The sequence below is a fragment of the Bubalus bubalis genome, chromosome 12 (genome assembly GCF_019923935.1).
Source record: "Bubalus bubalis isolate 160015118507 breed Murrah chromosome 12, NDDB_SH_1, whole genome shotgun sequence".
Classification (NCBI taxonomy): Eukaryota; Metazoa; Chordata; class Mammalia; order Artiodactyla; family Bovidae; genus Bubalus; species Bubalus bubalis.
The window spans coordinates 20,175,556-20,194,822 of record NC_059168.1 but is presented as its reverse complement, the minus strand read 5'-3'; the positions used below and the strand labels follow the sequence as shown (position 1 = coordinate 20,194,822).

The 19,267-nt window shown below is 40.3% G+C and overlaps 1 protein-coding gene across 5 annotated transcripts in view; it reads right to left on the bottom strand.

Moving 5' to 3' along the window:
- Positions 1 to 1,872: 1,872 nt before the first annotated feature.
- Positions 1,873 to 19,267, bottom strand: part of RMDN2 (regulator of microtubule dynamics 2) — an 85,299-nt gene continuing 67,904 nt past the window's right edge. For 3 of the 5 annotated variants that reach the window (XM_044925833.2, XM_044925836.2, XM_044925837.2), the window contains one exon: positions 17,320 to 17,695. In XM_044925833.2, the coding sequence (XP_044781768.1) occupies positions 17,642 to 17,695 (54 nt within the window). In that variant the 3' untranslated portion in view covers positions 17,320 to 17,641. Of the gene's footprint in view, positions 2,231 to 17,319; positions 17,696 to 19,267 lie in introns of those variants that run through there. The other 2 variants (XM_044925832.2, XM_025260880.3) reach the window with 2 other exon arrangements.

Below are 19,267 nucleotides of genomic sequence, written 5' to 3'. Positions count from 1 at the left end.
ATATTATATACGTATACATTAGAAATTATATTTATGTATTTTATATATGGTATAAATAAATGTAAGTATATTGGGAGATGTCAATTTTTAAAAATGTTTCAAACATGATTTTCATTATTCAAGCATTTATATTAAAATATTAACATTTAACACATATGATTTACTCTTTTATCTACTCTTTCCCTTTTTTTTTTTGGTCTCACTACACAATTTGTGGGATCTTAGTTCCCTGACCAGGGGTTGAACTTGGACTCTCAGCAGTGAAAACCCAGAGTTCTAATCACTGGACTGCCAGGGAATAAAATATTAACATTTAGCATATATAATTTACTCTTTTATCTTTTTTTTGGCCTCAACACACAAATTGTGGGATCTTAGTTCCCTGATCAGGGATTGAACTTGGACCCTCAGCAGTGAAAGCTCAGAGTCCAAATCACTGGACTGCGGGGAATTCCCTACTTTTTCTTTTTTAATGCAGAAGGCACTTCAAGATTTGAAGGCTTTATGGATCATTATGGATATTGATTATTTTATTGGTTGATGGAAAATCAGTTAACTGAGGCTCAGTGTTTGAAAAGCCTTCGTTCTCCTGTGAAAAAGTCTGATTTTTGTGGCCCTCTCAATGTCCTCCTCTATGTCAGACAGTAACACTATGCTCAAAATCCTTCAAGCTAGGCTCCAGTGGTATGTGAACCAAGAACTTCCAGATGTACAAGCTGGGTTTAGAAAAGGCAGAGGAACCAGAGATCAAATTGCCAGCATTTGTTGGATCATAAAGAAAGCAAGGGAATTTCAGAAAAACATCTACTTCTGTTTCATTGACTATGCTAAAGCTTTTGACTGTGTGGATCACAACAAACTGTGGAAAATTCTTAAAGAGATGGGAATACCAGACCACCTTACCTGTCTCCTGAGAAATCTATATGTGGGTCAAGAAGTAACAGTTAGAACCGGACATGTAACAACAGACTGGTTCAAAACTGGGAAAGGAGTACAAAAAAGCTGTATATTTTCATTCCGTTTATTTAACTTCTATGCAGAGTACATCATGCAAAACGCTGAGCTAGATGAATCACGAGCTGGAATCAGTATCGCCAGGAGAAACAGCAACAATCTTTGATATGTAGATGATACCACTCTAATGGTAGAAAGTGAAGAGGAACTAAAGAGCTTCTTGATGAAGGTGAAAGAGGAGAGTGAAAAAGCTGGCTTAAAATTCAACATTCAACAAACGAAGATCATGGCATCCAGTCCCATCACTTCATGGCAAATAGAAGGGGAAAAAGTGGAAACAGTGACAGATTTGATTTTCTTGGGCTTTGAAATCACTGCAGACCATGACTGCAGCCATGAAATTGAAAGACACTTGCTCCTTGGAAGGAAAGCTGACAAACCTAGACTGTGTATTAAAAAGCAGAGACAAAAAAAAAAAGCAGAGACATCACTCTGCTGGCAAAGGTCCGTATAGTCAAAGCTATGGTTTTTCCAGTGGCCACATATGGTTGTTGAAAGTTGGACCATAAAGAAGGCTGAGGGCCAAAGAATTGAGGTTTTTGAACTGTAGTGCTGGAGAAGACTTTTGAGAGTCCCCTGGACAGCAAGGAGATCAATCCAGTCAATCCTAAAAGAAATCAGTCCTGAATATTCATTGGAAGGACTGATGCTGAAGCAGAAACTCCAGTACTTTGGCCACATGATGCGAAGAGCCAGCTCATTGGAAAAGACCCTGATGTTGGGAAAGATTGAGGGCAGGAGGAGAAGGGGGTAACAGAGGACGAGACGGTTAAACGGCATCACAGACTCAATGGACATGAATTTGAGCAAACTCCAGGAGCAGAGGAGCCTGGGGTGCTGCAGTCCATGGGGTCACAAAAAGTCAGACATGACTTCGTGACTAAACAACGACAACAAAATGTCAGATGGCGGTAGTGAAGCAGAAGTACACTGGGCCCCCGGGACCCACAGCTCCCCATCGTGTAGGCGCCACAGAATGACAAAGGCCAGTTTAGAGGGGGAGCTGTGTGTCTAGGCCCGGCCTCTCTGGCTCACGTGTGACACAAGTAATGTTCCAACTGAAAGATGCTCTTTCTGGCAGTGTCTGGGTGGGAGCTGATACACCTACGTGCAGACTGAAGAGTGGGAAGGAATCAGGTCTCATAACGACCCGCAGCTTTAGCACAGCAGGACTTCCTGTCGAGCCACTGCCAGAAGTCTTCCTGAGCAGATGATTCTGAAAAGTAAAGAAACACTAGTATTCTCTGTGGTCATTAAAAGGAAAAAGATAGCTGGAGGGATAAACATCTCAACAAACAAATTCTTTTTTATGGGATGTCTGGCTTTCTGCAAATTGTTACTGAACCAAGACATATGTTCTTTTTGAATTAATACATGTGGGGCAAAAACTCAAAACAATATGCTGATTTATTTCATAAAGATAATTTCCAGGCTAACTGGTTTGTTTTACACTGTCAACAAGAGAAGGGAGTGGGTGGGGAGGAATCTCGTAAAGTGCTGGAGATAAAAAGCTTGGGTTCACATGAAATCTAGAGTAAGTTCAATCTCTGTCTCTCTGTCTCACTCTCTCTAACGAAAATCTCTAGGGGATCTTCCTGACCCAGGGATTGAACCTGAGTCTCTCGCACTGTAGGTAGATTCTTTACCATCTAAGCCACCAGGGAAGTCCCATGAAAATCTAGTTTACTTTTGAAAGTATTTATTGAGCACCATGGAAACACAAGGGCTTCCCTTGTAGCTCAGTCGGTAAAGAATCTGCCTGCAATGCAGGAGACCTGGGCTTGATTCGTGGGTTGGGAAGATTCCCGGGAGAAGGAAATGGCAACCCACTCCAGTATTCTTGCCTGGAGAATCCCATAGACAGAGGAGCCTGGCAGGCTACAGTCCATGGGGTTGCAAGAGTTGGACACGACTTACCGACTAAACCACTACCATAGAAACACAGAAGCAAGATAAGATGTTCAGTTCAGTTCATTCGTTCAGTTGTGTCTGAATCTTTGCGACCCCATGGACTGCAGCATGCCAAGCTTCCTTGTCCATAACCAACTCCCAGAGTTTGCTTAAACTTACGTCCATTCAGTCAGTGATGCCATCCAACCATCTCATCCTCCATTGTCCCATTCTCCTTCTGCTTTCAATCTTTCCCAGCATCAGGGTCTTCTCCAAGGAGTCAGTTCTTCGTATTAGGTGGCCAAAGTATTGGAGTTTCAGCTTCAACATTAGTCCTTCCAATGAATATTCAGGACTGATTTCCTTTAGGATTGACCAGTTGGATCTCCTTGCAGTCCAAGGGACTCTCAAGAGTCTTCCCCAATACCAAAGTTCAAAAGCATCAATTCTTCAGTGCTTAGCGTTTTTTATAGTCCAACTTTCACATCCGTACATGACTACTGGAAAAACTATAGCTTTGACTATACAGACCTTTGTTGGCAAAGTAATGTCTCTGCTTTTTAGTATGCTGTCTAGGTGGATCATAGCTTTTCTTCCAAGGAGCAAGCATCTTTTACTTTCATGGCTGCAGTCACCATCTGTAGTGATTTTGGAGCCCAAGAAAATAAAGTTTCTCACCGTTTCCATTGTTTCCCCATCTGTTTGCTATGAAGTGATGGGACCGGATGCCATGATCTTAGTTTTTTGAATGCTGAGTTTTAAACCAACTTCTTCACTTTCATCAAGAGCCTCTTTAGTTCTTCTTTACTTTCTGCCATATGGATGATGTCATCTGCATATCTGAGGGATATTGATATTTCTCCCAGCAATCTTGATTCCAGCTTGTGCTTCATCCAGCCTGGCATTTTGCATGATGTACTCTGCATATAAGTTAAATAAGCAGGATGACACTATACAGCCTTGACATACTCCTTTCCCAATTTGGAACCAGTCTGTTGTTCCATGTTCAGTTCTAACTGTTGCTTCTTGACCTGCATACAGATTTCGGAGGAGGCAAGTCAGGTGGTCTGGTGTTCCCATCTCTTGAAGAATTTTCCACACTTTGTTGTGATCCACACAGTCAAAGGCTTTGGCATAGTCAATAAAGCAGAAATAGATGTTTTTCTGGAACTCTCTTGCTTTTTTAATGACCCCACAGATGTTGGAAATTTGATCTCTGGTTCTCCTGCCTTTTCTAAATCCAGCTTGAACATCTGGAAGTTCACAGTTCACGTATTGCTGAAGCCTGGCTTGGAGAATTTTGAGCATTACTTTACTAGCGTGTGAGATGAGTGCAACTGTGTGCCAGTTTGAGCCTTCTTTGGCATTGCCTTTCTTTGGGATTGGAATGAAAACTGACCTTTTCCAGTCCTGTGGCCACTGCTGAGTTTTCCAAATGTGCTGGCATATTGAGTGCAGCACTTTCATAGCATCATCTTTTAGGATTTGAAATAGCTCAACAGGAATTCCATTACCTCCACTAGCTTTGTTTGTAGTGATGCCCTAAGGCCCACTTGACTTCACATTCCAGGATGTCTGGCCAAACTCCTTATTGCCAAATTCAGACTTAAATTTAAGAAAGTAGGGAAAACCACTAGACCATTCAGGTATGACTAAATCAAATCCCTTATGATTATACAAAGTGGAAGTGACAGATTCAACAAATTAGATCTGATAGAGAGAGTGCCTGAAGAACTATGGATGGAGGTTCATGACGTTGTACAAGAGGCAGTGATCAAGACCATCACCAAGAAAAATAAATGCAAAAAGGCAAAATGGTTGTCTGAGGAGGCCTTACAAATAGCTGAGAAAAGAAGAGAAGCTAAAGGCAAAGAAGTAAAGGAAAGATATATCCATTTGAATGCAGAGTTTGAAAGAATAGCAAGGAGAGATAAGAAAGCCTTTCTCAGTGATCAATGCAAAGAAATAGAGAAAATAATAGAATGGGAAAGACTAGAGATCTCTTCAAGAAAATTAGAGATACCAAGGGAACATTTCATGCAAAGATGGGCTCAATTATGGACAGAAACGGTATGGACCTAACAGAAGCAGAAGATACTAAGAAGAGGTGGCAAGAAAACACAAAAGTAAGATGAGGTATATATTAATTTATTTAGGGAATGAATACATGTGCATATGGAGTAGGTAATAATTCAAAAAAATTTAAAATTGAATAACACTATAAGCGGCATAGACTGTATTGTGAGAGGTCACAGAAATCAGGAGTAGTCATGAGCTTGTATCAACAGTAGTTCCTATAAGCAGAAAAAAGCAATGGAGGAAGAGGAATGGACACATGGTTTACATTTCCCTTTTCTCAGCAATGTTTCAATGCCATAGGCTCAATCTACCTGCTCAACGTTAAATGCAGGAGATTTCTGAAAGTCTGCTTGGATGGTCTCACCCTGGGACAAGAGGGAAATCACAGCTTCTGTCAGATTTATTATGTATTGCCAGCATTAAGGCAGGAAAGAAAAACTAACAACCTGCCAGCAACTTACAAGGATGCTTTTGGCTATGGTATTATTGAATTTAGTGTCATGGAGCTAGTCAGAGTGATTGAGTCACAGAAGGAGATACCCAATGAGCACAGAATTGCTGCTCAAATCACTAGTCATAATTAAAACCACAATGAGATGTTGCCACACATCCATTAGAATGGCTAAAATGCCAAGTATTGGTGAGGATGTAGATAACTGGAACTTTCAGACATTTCAATGGAAATGCAGAATGGTGCAAGTGTCTGAAAAACAGCACGGCAGTTTCCTTTAAAGCTAACAGACACTAACCAGTGACACAGTGATTCCTATTCTAGGTTTTTACCCCCACCCTCCAGTAAAACTTCTCTGGTGGCTCAGACTGTAAAACGTCTGCCTACAATGTGGGAGGCCCAGGTTCAATCCTGGGTTGGGAAGATCCCCTGGAGAAGGAAATGGCAACCCACTCCAATACTCTTGCCCGGAGAATCCCATGCACAGAGGAGCCTGGTAGGCTACAGTCCATGGGGTCGCAAAGAGTCGGACACGACTGAGCAACTTCACTTTCCAAATAAAAACACATCCTTAGAAGGACTTCTACATGAATATTCAGATCAGGTTCATTCATAATAACCCCAAATTACAAACAACCCCAGACAGGCTACCCACTCCAGTACTCTTGGGTTTCCCCTGTGTCTCAGCTGGTAAAGAATCTGCTTGCAAAGCAGGAGACCTGGGTTCCATCCACGGGTTGGGAAGATCCCCTGGAGAAGGGGAAGGCAACCCATTCCAGTATTCAGGCCTGGAGAATTCCATGGACTGTATAGTCCATGGGGTCACAAAGAGTTGGACACAACAGAGCGACTTTCACTTTCAGACAGGTGAATTGATAAACAATTTGCTGCATATTCAAGCTATGCAATATTACAGCAACAAAATGGAATGAACTATTGATATACCCACCCAATAAAAATATTATAGATGAATCTCAAAAATGTGCTCGATGGAAGAATGAGCTCATTTATTCATTCATTGTTAAGAATAAGTAACCTATAGTGACAGGAAGCAGATTTGAGGTTCCCTAGTTCTGGGGCAGGTGAGATTGAGTGGGATGGGACACAAGGGAACTTTCCGAAGCGATGCACATATTTTATACCTTGCTTGTGGTAGGAAGGACACTGGCATAAACATTTGTCTAAACGCAGCAAACTGTGCAACTGGAAATGATTGCATCTGGTTGTCTGTAACTTATACCTCAATAAAGGACCGTGGCGGAGTCAGAGACTGGCAGCGCAACTGGAAATGATTGCATCTGGTTGTATGTAACTTATACCTCAATAAAGGACTGCGACGGAGTCAGGGGCTGGCAGCGGTAGGTCACTGTGTGCTTGGGTAGATGCTTCTTCTGAGACCTGACTCCATCCACTGGCTCTTCCCTTGATCTAGAAACTTCAGGTTGGGGTCTAGCTAATTACGTTCAGCAGAGCATTCTCTCCCAGGGCCTGTACATCCCCAAGAGGGTCCCTGCTCTGAGAGCTCACCTAGCCCGAGGAGGAGGAGGAAGGTCAGGAGGGGATGTGCCGCTGTCTTTTCCACATCCCAGCGAGCTGGTCTCTTTATAAAGGAACCCAGTGTTAGTGGTATCTAGCTGAGTTTGGGAAAAATCCAAATAAACTTACCCTTCACATTGAGATTTCTTGGTCAACTCAGTGAGCCAAATAAAGCAGTCCATGTTTAGGGCGGGTTTGCAACTGTGAGATAGGTCATAATCTCCACTAAGTAAGCTATGAAATGTAAATTATAGTTATGGAACAGTGAAAAATCACATATTGACATCAAAATTAAAAGGGAAACAAATTATGACTATGAGCATCATCTTTTGGAGAAATGACCACAACCAGATGTAAGTAAATTATACCCTAAGGAGAAGAAGGCATCTTTCCTGGCCACTGCCATGAATTTATCTTAGACATACCCTAAACTCCCTATCCAAAGCCCATCTTAAATAACTGTTTTCCCATCCAGTGAACCATCTCCTTCACTGTGGGAAATTCGTGTACATTTCTGGCAAGTTAGCAATTATACAAATTTTAAGAAGTCTTATCTTTGTAGACATCTATCTTTTTAGCTGCTTTAATCACTTGGTTGGTAAATGAAAACAAAAGGAAATAGAGTTAGTTCCTGAAGGGTGTTAAATCTTACGTGGTTTAAGATGGATTGTATGGCTCCAATTATGATGTCTTTCATCACTGCACAGGCCCAGGCTCAGAGTCAGGACACAGGGGTCTGGCCACTGCTCACTCTTGAACTCGGTATGTGACCTCCAGCAAATCTAACCTTTGTTCCAGTTTCTTCCATGGTCAGAGGAGGATGGCAGCATTTTCTCAACCCATCTCAGCAAGTAAAAAGCTTTCATTGAAATATTAGACATGAGAACACTTATAAAAATTAAAAGTTTAATATGACTCTAAAGCATGGCTTGTTTTGCATTTAAAAGAAAACTTTTAAAATGTTATAAACATGATACGTGTGCTATCACTATACATATATGTTGTAAGACCAGGTCTCTCAAGCAATAAAAATAATAGGTCATCTTTTTATTTTTCCAATCCATTAGCAATGAGTCCAGGGGCCAAAGAGTCTCCAAAACAACAGGTATTCCTGCCATGCTGTCAGGGATGGTCCTCTAAATCATTTGAAGCTTCACACTGGGGTACTGCAGGAGTTACTTTATTGCTAAACAATAGATCAGAAACTAAAGTCTAGAAATAAAATTAAAAAAAAATAATTGGGTCATAGAAATGCCACAATGCCTAATCCTAGTATGGGGTCCGTATTTCATTGAATGAAGGTTATGGCAACCAAAAAAAAAAAAAAAAAAACAACCACTAAAATTAAAAAAAATTCTGTATTGTCTTTAGGAAAGTAAGAGCACTTTAAATTTGCAGTAGAAAGGCTGGTCTTGGCGCTGCCTCAGGCTTGCTGCCTCTTGTCTGGTCCTTGACCTGCCTCCTCTCTTTGCTGGCTTCTTCTCTCTTTCTCTGCTCTCTCTCTGTCACTTCATATCTGAAGGCAGAAATTTTTTCTCTTTTGGGAGCACTTTCTCAACCCATCTCAGCAAGTAAAAAGCTTTCATTGAAATATTAGGCATGAGAACACTGAGATGGATGTGGTGGGCGGGAGGGCCAATGGGCGACTTCCAGCCTGCACATCAGTGGCCCCAGTGACAGCTCGCTCCTGGGACTGCACTGAGCTTTAGACCCTGACTTGGACTCCAAGAAGAAGGATGTGGACAAGGCGCTGCTTGGTCTTCTGCTTAGGCCCACCATGATCTGGGTTTCAAGGCTTCCTGGGGCCCCCTCATGGCTGGGGTGTGATGGGACTGGGAACTGGAGGCACAGAGGCTGGGCAGAGAGGGACCAACCACTGCCACAGGGCCCCCCAGGCCAGCTCACAGTGCTCCAGGGGTGGGAGTCCTCCCAAGGCTCACTCACCCTGGGGAAGCTGTGCCGCGGAGGAAGTCATCGTGTGCCATTTGTGATAAGAAAGGAGGCTGAGAGGGGCATTTCTAAACCATCCGAAATGAAAAATATTAATACATGTCAATCACTCATGCTAGGCGAGAGACCAGTGTAACTATCCTATATCCTTTTTATATACAATGACATTAAAAATTAACATCTTATGACAAAAAGAACAGAGTATGTGACAAAGTACAGGAAACAATATCCCAGAGATGTCCCTCAGAGTTAATAAATAATAATGACATGTTATTTTTCTCAATTTTTTTATATTTGTGGCATTTATCAGCTTTTAAAACTTCATATTTGTTGTGATGTCTCTTTCATTCTAAATAAACTTACTTTCATACCTAATTTTGTATTTTTCTATTGTTTTTCTTGGGCTTCCCAGGTAGCGTTAGAGGTAGACTCCACATTGTGTAAACTTGAGGCACACAAACTTGGATCAGCCCTTGGATAATTCCATATTAGCTCAATATACATGTGATTAATTACGATTATTGGGTAACTTGAGCTCCTAGGGCTGAAAAACGTTAAGGAAATAAATGCATTTCAAAGAGACAAAATAAACAACTAAATGGTAGGTTGGCTGGAAAATCACTATCTTCATGACTGGTACCTTTTAAAAATGAGAACAGACTGTGTTAGGCACCAGATGATTTCCACACTACACCACGGTCTGCCAGATTGGAGGGCGCTGGTTGTCCAATGAGGGCTCTGCCAGAGGCAGATTTATGTGCTATTAATAATTTCTGATGCCGTTTCTACCTGCAGTTTCAGCAGACTATTTTCCCAATCATGTTTACCAATTTAAATTAGGAAATGTAAATATAAAGTATTTAAGAAGGAGGAAAGATACAATTTAATTCTTCATATGCAAACTTTATGACCAAAATGTAACAATGTTATATAAAAACAAAAAACTCTCAGAGTTCTAACCAAAGTCCAATTAATTAATTTCATAGTGCAATTGCTCAATTTGCTTTATTTTATAGAATAGACATATTTGAATGTTTTAGAAACTTCTTTAAAAAAATAAAGTCAATATGTTAGAGTCTGGAAAGCGTCACAGTTACAACTTGCCAAATTAACAATTTCTGTCTTTCAAAATCCAAAACATGGACAATGGATATGAATCAGTTGTTTTCAAGATATTGGTCAACAGGAAAAAAAGGACAGTGGTTCCCGAGACACAGGTAATAAACAAAGTTAAGCCCTACAATTGCCCCAGGTCACTGTGTGGAGAGTTTCCAGGCAATGGTGCATTGTGGGTGCATCTCCTTGAGTTGAGGAGACAAATTAATCGACACAATGTCAATCAAAATCCCAGGTAGATTTTTTTTGTGGAAACTAAAAAAAAAAAAGAATTAGAAAATTCATATGTAAATGTAAAGAACTTAGAGTAGTCAAAAAGAGTTAGCAAAGGAACAAGCTTGGAGGAATATCTGATTTCAAGACAAAAGAAAACTAAAGTAACTAACCAAGGGTGCTATTGGCATTATTACTGATAATAGATCAGTGGAACAAACTGGAAAGTACATAAATAGACCCACATATATACGAAAAACTGACTTTTGACGAAGGAGCAAAAGCAATTCAGTGGAGAAACAATAACCTTCTTAGCAGATGGTGATGGAACAATTCCAAATCCATTCACACAACAAATGAACTTCAATCCATAACTCAGATCATATACAAAAATTAACCTAGAACAGGTCACAGATTTAAATGTAAAATCAAATATTAAAAAACTTTTAGAAGAAAATATAGGAGAAAATCTTTATGACCTTGGATTAGGCAAAATATTTAGATACAGCACCAAGAACATATAAATTGTCTTATCAAAATGAAACACATTTGTTTTGTGAAAGACACTATTAGGGAAGACAAGCCACAGGGAGAGAAAACATTGGCAAAATCTGTATCTAATAAAAGACTTCTATCCAGAATACCTAAAGAACTCTCAAAATTCAACAAAAAAGAAAACCAGCAACTCAGTTAAAATAATGGGCAAAAAAATTGAAAGACACTTCACCAAAGGAGATATACGAATGGCAAAAAAGCACATGAAAAAAAGCTCAGTTAATTTGTCATTAGGGAAATGGAAATTAAAATCCCAAGTAGAGGTTACAATGTACCCAAAGTAGCAGCTAAAATGCAAAAGACTGACTTTATTGTGCAACACAGGAACTGTATTCAATATCCTGTAATAATCTATAATGGAAAATATGTAACTGAATTACTGTTGAATACCTGAAACTAACATAATATTGTAAGTCAACTATACTTCAGTAAAAAAAAAAAAAAAAGACTGACCATACCAAGTGTCAAGAAGCTAGAAAAAGTGGATCTCTCATACACTGCTGGTGAGACTGTAAAATGATACTTTGGAAAACAGTTTGACAGTTTTTAAAAATGCTAGATATAAATCTACTATATAAATTCAGCCACTCTCTGCCTAAATATTTATCCAAGAGAAACAAAAGCATATGTCCATTTTAATAATTTATATGAAGATTCATAGATGTATTTCTAATAATCAAATACTGGCAACTGCCCAAATGTTCATTAACAGGTGAATGAAGAAAAACAACAATACTGTGGCATATGTAACAAAATACCAGTCAGGAATAAAAAGGAATAAACTATTGTTACACACATCTAGCTGCTGCTGCTAAGTTGCTTCAGTCGTGTCCGACTCTGTGCGACCCCATATACGGCAGCTCACTAGGCTCCCGTCCCTGGGATTCTCCAGGCAAGAACACTGGAGTGGGTTGCCATTGCCTTCTCCAATGCATGAAAGTGAAAAGTGAAAGTGAAGTCGCTCAGTCCTGTCTGACTCGTAGCGACCCCATGGACTGCAGCCTACCAGGCTCCTCCGTCCATGGGATTTTCCAGGCAAGAGTACTGGAGTGGGGTGCCATTGCCTTCTCCACACACACCTAGACAGCATATTAAAGACAGCATATTAAAAAGAGACATTACTTTGCTAACAAAAGTCCATCTAGTCAGTTCAGTTCAGTTCAGTTGCTCAATCGTGTCTGACTGTGACCCCATGAACTGCAGCACGCCAGACCTCCCTGTCCATCACCAACTCCCAGAGTCCACTCAAACCCATGTCCATTGTGTTGGTGATGCCATCCAACCATCTCTTCCTCTGTCATCCCCTTCTCCTCCTGCCCTCAATCTTTTTCAGCATCAGGATCTTTTCAAATGAGTCAGCTCTCCGCATCAGGTGGCCAAAGTATTGGAGTTTCAGCTTCAACATCTAGTCAAGGCTATGGTTTTTCCAGTAGTCATGTATAGATGTGAGAGTTGGACAATAAAGAAAGCTGAGCACTGAAGAATTGATGCTTTTGAACTGTGGTGTTGGAGAAGACTCTTGAGCTCCTTGGACTGAAAGGAGATCCAACTAGTCCATCCTAAAGGAGATCAGTCCTAAGTGTTCATTGGAAGGACTGATGCTGAGGCTGAAACTCCAATACTTTGGCCACATGATGTGAAGAGCTGATTCATTTGAAAAGACCCTGATGCTGGGAAAGATTAAGGGCAGGAGGAGAAGGGGATAACAGAGGATGAGATGGTTGGATGGCATCACCGACTCAATTGACATGAGTTTGGGTAAACTCTGGGAGTTTGTGATGGACAGGGATGTGCTGGTGATGGACAGGTGATGGCCTGGTATGCTGCAGTCCATGGGGTTGCAAAGAGTCGGACATGACCGAGCATCTGAACTGAACTGAATGATATCAATGAATCTCAAAATAATTATGCTGAGTAAAAGAAACCAGACAAAAATGAGAGTACATAATATACAATCCAGTTATATAAAAGCCTAGAAAATGCAATTGCTAGTGACAGAAAACAGATATGTGGTTGGGGATCGGGGGGGTGGTGGTTAGGGAGAGTCAGGAGAGAAGGGTTGCATTATCTTGCAGTGATGGTTTCATAGTTGTATATACATATATCTCAAAACATATCAAATTACACAGTTGGTGCATTTTTTGTATATCAATTATACTTCAACAAAGCTATTTTTAAAACACGATTTGACTTTAGTTGTGTCGAGCAAAATATAGGTTTGGGAGCTCTAAAAAAATCATAGAACATCAAGATAGTAACCACATTTGGTTCTACAATGTGACCTTATCTTTAACTGTGAAATATTCTTGTTAACTGCCCAATCAGTAGTTCATGCAGTCCATAAAGAGGCTCTCCCCTACACCCAGAGCAAGTGGAATGAGTCCTTTAAAATAAGTTTCACCATTCCCCCCCTCTTTCTCTTTCCTTATCTTGTGGGGAGAAGGTGGAAATATAAAAAACAGTTTTAATGTAAGTCAGGATGCACAATGGGCTTCCCAGGTGGCTCAGTGGTAAGGAATCAGCCTGTCCATGCAGAAGATGTGGGTTCAATACTTTGGTTGGGAAGATCCCCTGGAGAAGGGAAATGGCAACCCACTCCAGTAGTCTTGCCTGGGAAATCCCACGGACAGAAGAGCCTGGCGGGCTACAGTCCATGGGGTTGCAAAAGAGTCAGACAGGACTGAGCAATTAAACAACAATATGCCCAATAGGTTGTTGGGTACTTAATAATGATACCAGAAGATGGGTTATCAATACCCAAAAAGTAAGTACAAGGAAAGATTTTTCCTTGCTCTTTTCTTTTCCTTCTTTTTTTTACTTTTACCATCCCTCTCTAACATCCTTTTTTAAATACCCCCCCCTTTTTTTTCTGTTCTCCTTCTACCTTCTTTTATTCCCACATCCCCACGTTTGTTGGCAGGATTCTATGGTGGTTCGGACCACTGCTCAGACTCTGGAGCTGGCTGCCCAGTTCAGATCTAGTACTGTGTCAGGCATGGTGTCTAGAAAAATGGCACTGATGAACCTATCTGTAGGGCAGGAATAGAGACACAGACTTGTGGACACAGTGGGGTAAGGAGAGGGTGGGATGAACTGAGAGAGTAGCATTAATATATATACACGACCATGTGTAAAGTAGATAGCTAACAGGAAGCAACTGTGCAGCACAGGGAGCTCAGCTCAGGGCTCTGTGCTGACCTAGAGAGTGGGAGAGGGGCCCAGGAGGGAGGCTATGTATAGCGGATTCACGCTGTTGTATAGCAGAAACCAACACAACACTGTAAAGCAATTATCCTCCAATAAAAATAAAAATAATACCCCATGCTTCAGATCCCCTATCTGTAAGTGGGCTGTTTTTAAAACTAACTGTTTTTAGTAGGGCTGCTCTGAGGATGAAATGAACTAATACAGTGAAAACGCTCAGAACAGGTGAAACCATGCAAGTGTTACCATTTTCAGAACTCTTTCCCTCCCTCCCACTTTCCTCTTCCCCGCCATCAACACCAAACACACTGGACTCCATTCAGTTCAATGGAAAAGGCCCTGAGCTCAAAGAAGTGTGCAGAAGGCATGAGATTCCGAGACCAGGACCAGGAACCTGGTCCTGACTCAGCCACTCACTAATTTTCTGACCCTGTCCGTGTTGCTTATGCATCAGAGCTAAAACTGTTTACTGGTAAAATGAAAAGGCAGGTCTAGAAGATCTATGGTCCCATCTACCTAACACAGCTTTTTATAATTTAAAAGTATGCAAAGATTAAGTGAAAACCTTTTTGACAACTTTCAGGCACAACAGAGATTTTCATTTACCATGAAGGATATCCAGTACTTAGTAAGAAAGATAACATGGCAGATTACCCAGACATGACAATTGTTAAAATTTTAGCAGAACACTGAGTTACATGAATGTTTTATGAGAAATTATAACATGCCCCTTATTATATGCAGAAATTGAACACATTCAAATGTTCTGGATTGGAACTCCCCCTTTCCAAAGCTGTATATTAAGGCTCTTGAAAGTATAGGAGTTCATGTACTTCGTGGTGGAGGGTATACCATGGCCTTGGCCTTAGTGACCTACCAGGAGAAATCATTTCAAAAACTCTCTGCAGCTACTCTGTCTACTCCAAGGTCAGTAGAATGAGTGGTGAGTGAGCAACTACAGAGAGGAAAGAGTTCTTAATGGTTCACTTTGTATGAAAGTCACTGGAGTTTAAGTGTAATAATCTACATATAATGCTGCCATCCAAAAATACCACTCAGCTTTTAAAAGTGGGGGGAGGGTGGATTTAATGTGGAAATTGTCCTTAGCTGGCTTCACACATACATGCTTTGATTATAAACCTGATGAAGACTAGCTATGATCAGGCAGCAGGGCTCTGATGTTAATTCGAAGAGGATATGGTATTTCCAAAATGAGGAGAGAGATTTCCTCTATCAACATCTTACTGAGAAATCTGTCAAATGTGGCAGAAATTCACAATATATTCAAGATTCAAATAACTTTCAGAAAAGTTACACTCCTGTTGGGTCAAGTCCTTATTCAGAAACTTATCACTCAATCGAGACATCAATTTGTCCAATGAAGGCATTATGGACTACAGGGACCAAATAGGACTTTTGCTAAAACAAGTGAGATTGATTAGGCCTTATGTTTCAATTACGATCCCAAGTCCCACCATTACCAAAGAGTGTTCTTGTAGTTTCTCATAATTCTTAGCCGAAGTCTCTGTACCACTTTCTGCTGGCTTCCCAAGTGGCGCTAGTGGTAAAGATCCCACCTGCCAATGCAGGAGACATAAGAGACATGGGTTCAATCCCTAGGTCAGGAAGAGCCCCTGGAGGAGGGCATGGCAACCCACTCCAGTATTCTTGCCTGGGAAATCCCATGGACAGAGGAGCCTGGAAGGCTACAGTCCGTAAGGTCGCAGAGTTGGACACAACTAAAGCAACTTAGCACGCGCTCACTGCTTGAATGAGCTGCTCCAGCAAAGCTTACAATGTGACTGATTCTACATTATCTTCTGCTGCTAGAATCAATCACCTGTCTCAACTTGTGCATTCTCCTAGCTGTATAGGGATAGCCAGAGGTAGGCTTTGTGGACGTAAGTGTACCTGCAAAACTCTTGTCTCTTCAGCTAGGCACTTTCAGTGTTAAACTAGTTGTCAGCGTTTGGGCACGAATCAGTTGGACTGATTTAGGTATCTTGATGGGCTGTTATAAAAGATGAAAGGGAGAAACTAGCTCAGTTTGATGAACTGGTATCACTAGAACAAGGCCTGAAATTTAGGTAACAAGTGTGCATGTGTGTCCATGCATTTGGGATAGCAAACCAGCAATTTTTGACCTGATTTCCAGGATAAAGCTGGTTAAAGGGTAGTGGGGAATCTATAGATCACTGCTAGTTAAGTTCAACTGAAAAATCCTTTTAACTATTAAAAATTGGGGAATATTAGAAATAAAACACAACTCCACAGAAATATGAACATTTTCAATAGATGAATTTCTATGCACATTTTCATAGAGTTGAGATCATGTGCATATATTATTTCGTCTTGTACTTGAACTTAAGATGCTCTGTGCATTTCTCTACATCATTTTTGAAGTTATTTTTAATGTCAAAAATATTCTATTGTAGTTATATTTTAATATGGTTAACTGCTTTATTTAATCCCAGGGACGGCAGAGCCTGGTGGGCTGCCATCTATGGGGTCGCACAGAGTCGGACACGACTGAAGTGACGCAGCAGCAGCAGCAGCAGCTTTATTACTGTTCTGTTCAGTTTAGTTGCTCAGTTGTGTCCGACTCTTTGTGACTCCATGGACTGCAGCACACCAGGCTTCCTTGTCCATCACTAACCCTCGGAGCTTGCTCAAGCTCATGTTCATCAAGTCGGTGATGCCATCCAACCATCTCATTCTCTGTCATCCCCTTCTCCTCCTGCCTTCAATCCTTCCCAGCATCAGAGTCTTTTCCAGTGAGTCAGTTCTTCGCATCAAGTGGCCAAAGTATTGGAGTTTCAGCTTCAGCATCAGTCCTTCAGTGAATATTCAGGACTGATTTCTTTTAGGATTGACTGATTACTGTTACACATAGGGTTTTACTGTAAAAAATAATGCTATTATGAACATTTGTGCATAAGTGTACTTTTTCACTTTAAGATTTTTTCTATAAAATAAAATTATGAGATAAAGAGTTTCTATATTTTTAAGGCTCTGGTCAAAACGCTCTCCCAGCAGCAGCGCATGAGAATGGTCCACCTTGCGGCATCACTGTCAGTACTGAATGTTTCTTTAAGGAAAAAAAGTCCTTGCTATTTTGATGGTAAAACGTTATTCTATTATAATTTTCTTCACATTTTTAAAATTACTAGTTGTAGTTCCCCTTTTGTTTTCTCTTATCAACAACCTGTTTATGTCCTTTGCCTTTTCCCCCTTTTCCTACCACATTAATAAAATTATTTTGTTTTATAAAGTCTCCATTGAAGCAGCAATAAAACACTCACTAGAGTTCATTTTGTTGAATTGATTTAAATATTTTATTTAAGGAAATATTCTGAAGACTATAGTTCATTATTTATAGGAAAAATATAAAGCATACATGTTTAAAGATCATTTTGTAGTGACATTATAGGAAATAGATTTCTCCAAATAACATAATTAGTTTTGTAGTGCTACCAGTGGAATGCATCCTGCAGAAACATGGTTTTACCTTCAGATCTGAGCACACTGCCCTTACATCAAAAAAGAAAAAAGGATAATAAAAAAAACACAACTTTGATTAGTTTAAATTTTTAGTAGACCACATCTGATTTGTTGAAGAGCAAGTTCTTTTATTTACCTCTTCAAGGAAGTGCTTATTTTTTTCACCTCTTTCTGAGCATCTTTATCCTATAAAGAAAATACAAATACACAATAAACTTTCACACCTCACCCTGATACTCTAGGTACTTTGAAACAGACTTGTTGAACGAGGGGGTACTTTTTGAGACCATCACAAAGAAACTGTGCGTGTCTTAGCACCAGGCATGATTTGGATCTCTGAAAATGTAAGTGATATGGAAAGCTATTTCCAGGCTCTTTCTCCAGCTGGTCTGGGGTGGTGGATACAGGAAGCAGAGCCCCTTCTGCATAAGCTGACACACTGGATCCATCACCGTGTTAATGATAACATTGTTTTCTTCTTCAACTATAACATGTGGAAAAGGTCTGAGTCCTAGCAGCAGAATTTTAACAACTCTGAGATTCCTCTGTAAGATCCAGACAAGATTCCATGGTAAGATCCAAACTACCTATTTTTTTATCAGGTAATTTAAGATTTAAAATCTGGAGATCCAACCAGTCCATCCTAAAGGAGCCCAGTCCTGGGTGTTCATTGGAAGGACTGATGCTGATGCTGAAACTCCAATACTTTGGCCACTTCATGCAAAGAGTTGACTCACTGGAAAAGACCCTGATGCTGGGAGGAATTGGGGGCAGGAGGAGATGGGGACGACAGAGGATGAGATGGCTGGATGGCATCACTGACTCGATGCACATGAGTTTAAGTGAACTCCGGGAGTTGGTGATGGACAGGGAGGCCTGGCATGCTGCGATTCATAGGGTCGCAAAGAGTCAAGACATGACTGAGCGACTGAACTGAACTGAATGTGTTTTATAGGAGTCTATGTGTGTTATTATTTCCTTAAAACAAATGTGGAAGTTATGAAGAGTGGAAATAAATTCAGATGGTAGGGTGCTCCTATGCAATTTTTGTGTTTAACAGACACTTACCAACCACCTATCAGGAAAGGTTTAAGGTGTTTAACATATTTAAAGAAAACAGAGGAGGAAAAACTGGACAGTTTTTGGAAGCAGTCGTTGGCTATATTTTTTTTAAAAAACTAGAAGTTCTTCAATAGTTTTAATCATAAGCTTTAATACAGTGATTCTACTGCAGTGACTGATAAACTAGAAGTCTGCCTGCCTGCTAAGTCTACCTTCTATCAAATCAGTATTTTTGAAGACTCTGAGAAAATATGGCTAATGAATCTAGGTAAGTGATGCATTATTAAAAAGAACTTACAGAAAAGCCACAATTCAAGGTTAACTTTGTAATCCTAGGGCTAGCTCAGTGCCTGGCACCTAGAAGATTCTAAATAAGTGCCTATTAAATAGGCAGTTGGCTACCAGAGCTCAGTAACATTTTCTCAAATCTAGGAATCAATTTTTTACAGACAAATGATGTAGATGAAAGAACTGTTTCCATTAAATGCCTAAAGAAATAAATATACTCAAACTACAATAAAAGGTTTAAAATTAAGATCATGGCTTAGCAATATCTGCCCTCTGGAGGCACCACAAAGAATTCCTCTAATTCTTACCCAATCCAACTGGTAACACCACACACACACACACCCCGCTTCTTTTTTTTACTTTCTTCCCAGGGCTTCCACCCCAGTCTTTAATTAATTTACCTTTTTT